This window comes from Chiloscyllium plagiosum, unplaced genomic scaffold (assembly GCF_037043375.1).
Source record: "Chiloscyllium plagiosum isolate Xiang-an unplaced genomic scaffold, Cpla_swu_hap1 HiC_scaffold_19, whole genome shotgun sequence".
Lineage (NCBI taxonomy): Eukaryota > Metazoa > Chordata > Chondrichthyes > Orectolobiformes > Hemiscylliidae > Chiloscyllium > Chiloscyllium plagiosum.
In genome coordinates this window covers 51703098-51714178 of record NW_028270157.1, presented here as the reverse complement: position 1 = coordinate 51714178, position 11081 = coordinate 51703098, and the positions used below count along the sequence as shown (strand labels likewise).

The 11081-nt window shown below is 39.1% G+C and overlaps 1 protein-coding gene across 36 annotated transcripts in view; it reads right to left on the bottom strand.

The window, feature by feature from the left end:
• Positions 1 to 1029: 1029 nt before the first annotated feature.
• LOC122546905 (uncharacterized) overlaps positions 1030 to 11081 on the bottom strand; it is a 459670-nt gene continuing 449618 nt past the window's right edge. For 18 of the 36 annotated variants that reach the window (XR_015760453.1, XR_015760454.1, XR_015760459.1 and 15 more), the window contains 4 exons: positions 8334 to 8387; positions 2569 to 2788; positions 1502 to 1614; positions 1030 to 1403 (listed from right to left, as the gene is read on the bottom strand). Coding sequence is in view for 11 of the 36 variants with exons in the window: in XM_087997353.1 (XP_087853479.1) it covers positions 4097 to 4291; positions 8334 to 8387 (249 nt within the window). In the remaining 25 variants the exon portion in view is untranslated. Of the gene's footprint in view, positions 2985 to 3713; positions 4292 to 8333; positions 8388 to 11081 lie in introns of those variants that run through there. The other 18 variants (XR_015760473.1, XM_087997358.1, XM_087997355.1 and 15 more) reach the window with 6 other exon arrangements.

The window sequence follows — 11081 nt, the reverse complement described above, 5'->3', positions numbered from 1 at the left end:
TCCAAGGCTACAGACACAGGTAAAGGAATTACTGATGTGTGGAAAAGTAGCAGCTTTTGCTCCAAAGTCTAAAATAAATTGTTTTCTGTTAATAATGAAGCAGAATGCTTGTAAAGTTGTGTTTTTTTAGTTTGAAAATTAGAATTGGAAGAACGTTTTCAAAATTTAAGGAATAAGGCATTGAAAGTGGGCCTTGTTGGTGAAAGCTGTTGCTGGGATATTTCAACCAAGTGGTTTTTGATTAGCAAAGAATTGGAAGAAGTCATGATTTGGAGGTGCTGGTGTTGGACTGGGGTGTACAAAGTTAAAAATTACACAACACCAGGTTATAGTCCAACAGCTTTATCTAGAAGCACTAGCTTTCGCAGCGCTGCTCCTTCATCAGGTGGTTGTGGAAGAAGTCAGGCTACAAGAAGATGGAAGTGCTTTAGGATTAATCTTGTATCACTACCAATCTACCAGAACAATAATGCATAGCAAAAAGAGCAAAATAAAATGTAATTCTGCAATTACATTTAATTTTGCTCAAAAACTGCATGAATCCATGTAAGATTCTGTAAATCCCGTTTTTAGAAATAGAATCAGTTTGAACATTGGGGCACAGACAGCCTCACACAGGGCACCTCACACCCTCAATTCATTTATCTGAGCTGACATGGCACCTATTGTTGAAGTTCACTTGAGAATGTAACTTAAAAAAAATTCTGGGATTTACATATGAAAGAACTGAAACCAATATGGTCATTCTAAAAGATGACAGACTTAACAAACGATTCAGGTCTTTTACAATATCTAATTTCAGTTACATCACATTGTAAACTTGTACTATAAATTCTGTGTCTTATGATCTTATACTCCACAACCACATGATGAAGGAGCAGTGCTCCAAAAGCTAGTGCTTCCAAATAAACCTGTTGGACTATAACCTGGTGTTTTGTGATTTTTTAACTTCAAAAGATCAAATCAACTCAAACAATATATAAGAATATCATGCTATTAACATCAATTGCTCAGTGTGCTAATAATTGATCCAGTAGCATCCTTCATTTATTTATCTTCATTAATGACACACATTTTAAAAAAAACTAAAAACATTTTTGAACAATACATATTTATTTATCATTTGAATGTGATACGTAAAAGAAAGACAGCCAAAAGAAATACTACACAGACCATTTATGATGAATTTACTTCTGCTTACTATTCTTGACAAGCACAGGTTTAAGAGAATTTCTCCTCTAAATTAAATAAGTATAAATTGAAATAAAACTGTTTAATTTCAACAAATGTTCAATATCAGCACCATGCAGAGTGATCTTTCTCAATTTCAACAGAGATTACAGGAGGCAATTCTAGTTTAAATACCTATTTAAAATTCTCAGATGTTGGAATCAAGTAAATATCTGTAAAATAGAATAAGATAGCTGTTAGGTTTGTTGCTTTTTGTCTTTTCTGTGGCAAATTCATATGATGCATCCATGAGACACAATCATGGTTTCACCTTGAGTGGATCATTGCTGAAATAGTAGCTTCAACATATTACATCTTCTTTTGTAGGATTGATACCATCAAAGTAGGTGATGAGTACTCTTACTTTCTTGCCGACTGTGAAATCTACACCATTATATTAAACAGTACATTTATTAAGGTTACATACAAGTATGACAATATTTTTCAGTGCTGTTCACAAAATAAAGTCTACATTTGAAAAGAGATTTCAATTTTTGATTTTTCTTCAGATTTCATTCAATCTGCTTGAATGTCCTGGGGTAACCATTGATAAGAGACTGAACTATACTAACTGCATAAATAGTGTGGCTACAAGAGGAAGTCAGAGGCTAGGCATTCTGCAGTGTGTAACTAATGTCCAGTAACCCCAATGCCTGTCCACTTCCAAGACATAAATCGGGTGTGTAATGGAATACTTTCAATTTGTCTGGATGATTGCAGCTCCAAAAAGACTTTTTTTTAAAAAAAAGCTTACACGATCACAAAGCAGCCCACTTTATTGGCATCTGATGTGACACCTTCAATACTGTTCCACAATGACAATGGTGTGTGTCATCTACAAAATGCACTGTAATTCACCAAATCTCCTCTGACAGCACCTTCCAAACTTGTGATCACTTCCACTTAGAAGGACAAGGGCAGCACATGCCTGGGAACACCACCATGAATTGTGAGTTCCCTTCCAGGCCCACACCATCCTGACTTGTAACTATGTCACTTTCCCTTCACAGTCACTGGGCTAATACCATGGAACTCCCTCCCTAACAGCATTGTGAATGACCCTACAACCAAGGACTGCAGTAATTTAGGAAAGCATCTCACTACCATCTTCTCCAGGGTAATGGAAAAGGCAATTGATGCTGACCCTAGCCAGTGATGCCAGATCTCATGAACAAAGAAAAGAAAGGTAATAAGCCTTTGGCATTTCACACTGGATGAACCACACTAACGCCCAATTACCAAGTATTACTCTCAGATTCATGAACAAAATAAGCAACTGCTACCTGTCTACATTAAAAAAACAGAATTTATCAAATAAAATTGTTTCCTGAAACTTACCACTGCTTTTGAAGAGTCAGAAATTGTGTTCTTCATTGTTGCATAGTCCATTTTGTTTGTTTTCCAAAGTTAGGTTGCAGGTCATCATACTGCTCTTCAGGGAAGGCAGTAGGTTGTATAGTTATCTTCTGATGGGGCAAAATCACTACCCTGAAACTACACAACCTACTACCTCACTCTGGCAGAACATTGAGATATTGCCTTCGCTGATTCAGTGATGCTTGAAGCCAAACGTATTGTAAATGAACAAGTTGTATTGTATTTTACATGTAACATTTAAGAAAACATTGCTATTTTCCCTGGAGCATCAGAGGGTGAGGGGTGACCTTATAGAGGTGTATAAAATCGTGAGGGGCATGGATAGGGTAAATAGAGAAGATCTTTTCCTTGGGGTGGGAAAGTGCAGAACAAGAGGGCATAGGTTTAGAGTGGTGGGGGGGGGGGGGGGGGGGGTAAGATTTAAAAGGGACCTGAGGAGCAACTTTTTCACGCAGAGGGTAGTGTGTGTATGGAATGAGCGACCAGAGGAAGTGGTGGAGGCTGGTACAATTACAACATCTACAAGACATCTGGATGGGTATATAAATAGGAAGGGTTTAAAAGGATTTGGGCCAAGTGCTGACAAATGGGACTAGATTAATTTAGGATATCTGGTCGGCATAATTGAGTTGGACTGAAGATTCTGTACGTCTCTATGATTCTATGACTGGTAGTTGCCATCCTGTGAAATCAGTATTAAGAACGTAACTGAAGGATGAAAATTTGCCTCACCTGATTTCTGTGGAGAGGAGGGAAAACATGAGTGGGGTGATCATAATCTAGCAGCAGCTCTCAGGAGTGTAGGACTCCAGAGGAGCATTTTTTTTCCCTCACCTGGCTTCAGAATAGGTATGTTTGTAAAACAAATTACTTACACTTAGGAACCAAAATATGAGCAACCGACCTTTACTAGTTATATTATTAGGCATGATTAGGTATTAGTCTGGATTCAAATGCTAATGAAGATTTCATTCATATTTTCAATTACGAAGAATCAGAGAAGTGTTGATAATTATAGGATTAACATGCAGATATATCAAATTCTGGAAATATTAATCTCTAGTTTTTTAATACACATAGATCATATGAGTACATTGCTAGTTCGCTAATTATTAGTAATTTATTACTAATTTCCACATCCATCATCAAACAATTGCCTAAAAACCAAAAAAAAAGCAAGATTCACTAAATCATACTTCATAAGATCTTTGCTTGGTAGGAGAACTTAAGTCATTTTTTATTTTCAAAATACAGTCGGTTCTGATATAACATGATAGCTCTGTTCTCATGCAATTTCGTATTATAACAAAATGGTGCAATAGCTACTCCATTTTTACTAATGGGACCAAAATTGTGTTAGAGTCAATACAGGTAAGGAAGGTTCACCTTTTACAAGTAGCGGTCTAAATTCTTCAATTGCATTAAACCCAATTCGTGTTGAAGCAATACACATTAAAGCGGAACCAGCTGTAATTCAAAATCCAGATCACTAAAACAATTGTGTAGTTTTCAAATGATCCATCGTAGTTTTGACAGCCACCTCAGGAAAGACAGTAGATTGTATAGTTATCTGACCGGAAGGGTGTAACCCTAAAACTATACAACCTACTACCTCATCCCAAAGGACAGTAATATTCTGCTGCAACATCCAAGGAGGAAAAATAACAGCCTTCAATATATGTACCTGCATAGAAGGGAACAAAAAAAGGAAACCAAAATCTGAAAGTGCAATCCACACGAAAATAGTTTCTTATTTTGGTCAGTTCAAAACAAATAATTGAGGAGATGGAATTTAATTTAGATAAATATGAGGTGTTGCATTTTGGTAAGGCAAACCAGAGCAGAACTAATACCAGTTAATGGTAGGGCTGTGGGGAGTGTCACTGAACAAAGAGACTTAGGGTTTCAGGTACATAGCTCCTGAAATTTGAGTCACAGACAGGGTGACAAAAGGCGTTTGGCACATTTGCCATCACTAGTCAGTGTATTGAGTGTAGAAATTAAGATTTCATGTTGCAGCTGTATAGGACATTGGTAAGGCCACTTTTAGAACAGTGTTCAGTTCTGGTCTCCCTGCGATAGGAAAGATTTAGAAGGATGTTGCAGATTTGGAGGATTTGAGTTACAGGGAAAGGCTGAATAGGTTGGGGCATTTTTCCCTGGAGCATTGGAGGCTGAAGGGTGACCTTGTACAGGTTTATAAAATCATAAGGGCATGGATAGGGTGAATAGCCGAAGTCTTTTTCCCAAGGTAGGGGAATCCAAACTAGAGGGCACAGGTTAAGTTGAGAGGGGAAAGATTTGAAAGGGACCTGAAGAGCAACTTTTCCACAGAAAGGGTGGTGCCTGTATGGAATGAGCTGCGTCAGAGGTGGGTTCAATTACGACATTTAAAAGGCATCGGGATGTGTATATGAATAGAAAGGGTCGAGGACTACAGGCCAAATACTGGCAAATGGAATCTGATCAGTTTAGGATATCTGGTCAGACGGACTTGTTGGACTGAAGGGTCTGTGTTTCCGTGCTGTATAACTCTATGACTCTATTGATAAGAGTACATATGCATTAGTGTCATAACCACCACAATAAAGATGTGACAACCATAATGATACCAATCTGTATATCATAATTAGAATGCTAACATTAATACTTTGTCAGAATGCAGCATTTAATATTGCATTTCCTTGATTAAAAACAAGTCATAAAAACATGTCTGGCAGCTTATCATTGGGCATTTATACTAATCAAAAACGTAATCAGTATAATGGCCTCTCCAGGAGCATGTCAAGCAGCAGGGAGAAGAATCCTCATTGAGAAAAACAGACTATACAGGAGGAAGCTTTGTTTTAAAAGAACAGGAAATGTAACTTTTAAATCATTGGATCAGAAGTAAAAGTAAGTTTGGGACATATAAATGGAATTAAGGAACAAAGATGAAAGAAACAAAACCTAAACAGAATCATATTTTGTTTTATAAACTGCAACTTCTGGATTTCCTTGTTTAACCTGCATTTATGTGGTTACCCTAAGCTGCTGTTTGTCTCACCATTACATTTGCAGCAAAATCTTAGCCATTATCTCTAGAGTAACAAAAACAGGCAACTTTTACCAAACTACTGAACTTTGCTGAAACACTCAACAATACGTACCTCTCGATAATAACATGGAAAAATTTAAATCTGTTGAGTGAGAGTTACTCACATTTGCTTACAAAAGTGATCTATTTTAAAGTATTTTCACTCCTAAAAGTGCAGTTGCATTTTAACTGGATTTGTTTACTGCAACACTCATTTATTTCACTCCTATATTTTCCTAATGCTGGATCTCAACTGCCCACTTTAAACAAGTGGATTCTAATCATCTCTTTGAAAGGTTAAACTACCATGCCTCCTTAGTGAAAAAAAATGTAAAGGAAGTATTTCTGATCTCACTTCAACAACAGCATTATTTGAATTGGTCAGGTCTCCCAATTTTAAATATGCACCATTTAACTCCATAGCATAGTATATGTTCAGTCCTTGAGTTACTAGACTAAATGTGTTAGTAGATAGGAATGCAAAAATGCAGTGAGAGAAAGGTTGGATTCCTCCTAGTGCCAATATAAGAACAGGACTAGAAAAACCTGGAGTTGAGTTGTCTGCAGTAGTAAAGGGTACACAGTATCATTCCCGCCTCAGACTGTGTGGAGTTTGCACCTTCTCCCCGTGTCTGCGTGGGTTTCCTCCGGGTGCTCCGGTTTCCTCCCACAGTCCAAAGATGTGCAGGTCAGGTGAATTGGTCATGCTAAATTGCACATAGTGTTAGGTAAGGGGTAGATGTAGGGGTATGGGTGGGTTGTGCTTCGGCGGGGCGGTGTGGACTTGTTGGGCCGAAGGGCCTGTTTCCACACTGTAAGTAATCTAATCTAATCTAAGTATCTAGAGGTTGAAAGGAAAAGGATAAAACATACTAATCAAGAATGGGAAGAAATGGAGGTGGAGACATTTTGCAGAGACCGATGTGAGGACCGTTCAGATACAAGTTGAAACTTTATTGCTGGAACAGCACAGCAGGTCAGGCAGCATCCAGGGAACAGGAGATTCGACGTTTCGGGCACAGGCCCTTCTTCAGGAATGAGCAGAGAGTGTTCAGCAGGAGAAGATAAAAGGTAGGGAGGAGGGACTTGGAGGAGGGGCGTTGGAAATGTGATAGGTGGAAAGAGGTCAAGGTGAGGGTGATAGGTCGGAGTAGGATGGAGGCGGAGAGGTCAAGAAGAAGACTGCAGGTCAGGAAGGCGGTGCCGGGCTGGAGGGATTCGGCTGAGATAAGGTGGGGGGAGGGGGGATGAAGAAACTGGTGAAGTCCAAGTTCATCCCCTGTGGTTGGAGGGTTCCCAGTCGGAAGATAAGACGCTCCTCCTCCGACCGTCGCGTTGTTGTGGTTTGGCGGTGGATGAGTCCAATGACCTGCATATCCTCGGTGGAGTGGGAGGGGGAGTTGAAATGCTGTGCTACAGGGTGGTTGGGTTGGTTCGTCCGGGTGGCCCAGAGGTGCTCTCTGAATCGCTCCGCAAGTAGGCGGTTCTGTCCTGGTAGCGGTTGGACAGAACCCCACTGGTCCTCACCTACCACCCCACTAATCTCCATGTACAGCGCATCATCCGCCGTCACTTCCGCCACCTCCAAACAGACCCCAGCACCAAGGATATATTTCCCTCCCCTCCCCTATCAGCTTTCCGTAGAGACCACTCCCTCCGCGACTCCCTTGTCAGATCCACACCCTCCACCGACCCAACCTCCACTCCCGGCACCTTCCCTTGCAACCGCAGGAGGTGCAACACTTGCGCCCATGCCTCCCCCCTCACTTCTCTCCAAGGCCCCAAAGGAAACTTCCATATCCGCCACAGATTCACCTGCACCTCCACCCACATCATCTACTGCATCCGCTGCAGCCGGTGTGGCCTCCTCTTTATTGGGGAGACAGGCCGCCTACTTGCGGAGCGATTCAGAGAGCACCTCTGGGCCACCCGGACGAACCAACCCAACCACCCTGTAGCACAGCATTTCAACTCCCCCTCCCACTCCACCGAGGATATGCAGGTCATTGGACTCATCCACCGCCAAACCACAACAACGCGACGGTCGGAGGAGGAGCGTCTTATCTTCCGACTGGGAACCCTCCAACCACAGGGGATGAACTTGGACTTCACCAGTTTCTTCATCCCCCCTCCCCCCACCTTATCTCAGCCGAATCCCTCCAGCCCGGCACCGCCTTCCTGACCTGCAGTCTTCTTCTTGACCTCTCCGCCTCCATCCTACTCCGACCTATCACCCTCACCTTGACCTCTTTCCACCTATCACATTTCCAACGCCCCTCCTCCAAGTCCCTCCTCCCTACCTTTTATCTTCTCCTGCTGAACACTCTCTGCTCATTCCTGAAGAAGGACCTGTGCCCGAAACGTCGAATCTCCTGTTCCTTGGATGCTGCCTGACCTGCTGTGCTGTTCCAGCAATAAAGTTTCAACTTTGATCTCCAGCATCTGCAGACCTCACTTTCTCTCCGTTCAGATACAATTCAACCGCCTCCATTTAAATCCTGTCACAATCAAAAATTAGCACTGGTGGTGGTCAAAGAGAACTAAGTTCTTGTTATTCATGTATCACCAAATACAGGATACTACAAACAATGGTTGGATTCATGAAAAAGAGAAATGGAACAATATCATGTTGATTGTTAAAAATGCCAACCTGTACTGCTCTTTGCTCTTGAAACTTTTGCTTGACCTCTTGCTGACAAGTTTCCTAAAAGCATAAGGAAAATAAAAGTAACACTTAATGCCAGAGGTCATTAATTTAAACAATGTTAGAAATCAATGCACATAAACTATTATTAAAAATACCTAGTGCTATTAAATATAATAATTCTGCACCACTTTACTGAAATATCTGCAATGCCACTGCTGGTGTTTAATTCACCAGTATCCATGCATTGTTCTACCTGCTCAGTTGGTTTATCATGGAATTGGTAAAGTTAAAAAGTTATGCTGTTTTCATTATTATCTTTGTTCAAGGCAATATTGAAACTATTCCATACCTCTAAATCTAAAGAAATTAAACACTATCTTAACAAATTAATAGCAAATTATGAGGTTGCCTTTTTGTGGTGGGAGGGATGCCTTCACTAATCTGCAGCAGAGTGATCCCCCCACCACATAAGACAAGGATATATTTGATTTGATGATTAAAAGGTGTGTGAAACTGATGCAGAACAAATCTCTTCAAAGTACCTCCCCCATTCCTCCACATTCATTTCAAGCCACATAAGCTACCTGAGACTGGTAGAGGGAAGTATATGTTAATTTGTCTCTTAGCTACAAACTATGGTGAACTGAGATCTACTATGCTCCATAAAATACTAATTTTTATATTCATAAATTTATAACAAAAAAGTCCCTTCTCTCATAAACAAATGAGAGTTGGAGGTCAATAGACAGAGGAACAGGGCACTGAAAACTTCCTCTCTATTGTACCAACTGTGCATGTTAAAGGGGTACAGTCTTTCTGCAAATGTGCTTGCTAAGGTTTTTCTTCTGTTTGAAAATGGAGCCTTAAGACCCACATCTATGATGAAAATATCATTTGTAAGTAGCACAATAATAACATTTCAACAGAAGCTAAGAGTTTTTGCTTTGTGTGTAATTTGTGATTGCAAATTGCCCAATTTTATGATTCTTTTTGCCAAGTTTCCACTTAAGACATTCTCATGTCATTGTACACAAATAGTGGAATTTGTGGATATTCCCAGAGATTTTTTTGGTGGTCCCAGCTTCTATTATAAGTTTGTTAAAATAACACGATAGACTACAAAACTTTGACTTGCCTTGGACATATTGTGCAGATATTTGATATTTTGTGCTCGTTTGATTAATTTTGGGAAAATCGCTGAAAAAGTTCACTTTGTGGATACTCCAGGCCATCTGTTTATCAGATTTGCTATATATTCTTTAATAGAAAATAATATTGCCTTGCCTAAAATTTTAAATTTTAATTCATATATTTACTCATCTTTGTACATTATCAAAAATCAGCATCACTTAATTAAATTTGCAATTCACATCCACAGAACTATTATTTTTGCTTCGAGGTTCTTTTGCATGTTTGTTTAATAAATCAACAAAAAACAATTTGACTTGTGCTTTCAGTATTTCAGGAAGCTAAAAATTTATTTTGCATATCAGAATATCTTCTTCTCTAGTGAAAGGGAGTTAGACTAAATCTCTCTGACTGGCATTTTAAAAATGTCAAAATAAAATCATTTAACAGAACCTGTCAAACAATAATTCCCACTTTGATGAAAGCAGTCCTCACAACTGAAACAGAAATTCTCCTCTATGATCAGCCTCCTTGCAAATGTTCATGCCACTAGCTTCTCTCTGTTACTTTCTCGTCAGGATCCATTATTTGCTGGCTTAATCCCCGTTTCTAATCTCACATTAAAAATTTGTATCAAATACTGTTATTCCCCTCCTTTTGTATGTTAAAGAAACAAAGAAAAAAGCTCATAGTAGAAACTTATCTTGGTCGCTTTTGTCAGAAAAAGGACACAGATCAGGAAGGTTTTCTGTATGTCAGTGTTGGCCATAATCCTACAAAAACAGTTTTCCTGCCTAGGTCTAGCAAGCCATCATTAATTTAAGGCTGAAGGTTACATAAAATAACAGACAGATGGTTGGAGAAACCTTACAAAGGTGTACCACCTCACGACTGTGATTTGATGTGAAATTACTGTGTACATGATTTGATTGGTTAGAGTTACTTATCAAACAGCCATGCCTTCCACTTACTATCCTAAAAATTAAACAAGGGAGTGCACACCATGCTTAAGAAACTCATAACATCTGTTTTATACAATAAATGCAACATTCCTTTTCATTATTCAGCTAAAGTCACAATATTGTTTCTTGTAAATCTGGTGCCATAATGCAAAATCTGGTGGCATAATGCAAAATCTTGGATTATTTTAATCCCCAATTCTGGTACTTGTTCATTTTTATTCAATTGTTACATTATACAGAATATATTCTGGACAGTGTTCCAAGATAGTAAGACATCAGAATTGAAATGGAATTGATGCATTGCAAAGTCACACTTATCATAAGTTTTGGATATATTATTCCCATGTTTCGCAAAGCTGTTTGATATCTTTATTAAAATTGCATTTTGACAAAATGTATGATACCTTCTTACATTGAAATATTTGGGGTATTCTTCTCAGATCTCAAGGATGAGCATATGGTAATGTCAATTTTAATTAAGAAAATGGGATAACCACAGTTAATGAGCTTTTGGTTAAAGTTACAGACACCTTTTTATATTGCAATGAATTAAATTTTGCATTGTAAGTACTTTGAATGAAACAGTAGTTTTGTTTTAGGAGTACCTTTGTGGAATGCAGTTTAAGTTGAATAAGAGGACAAGAGTAGTGAGTTGAGAGTC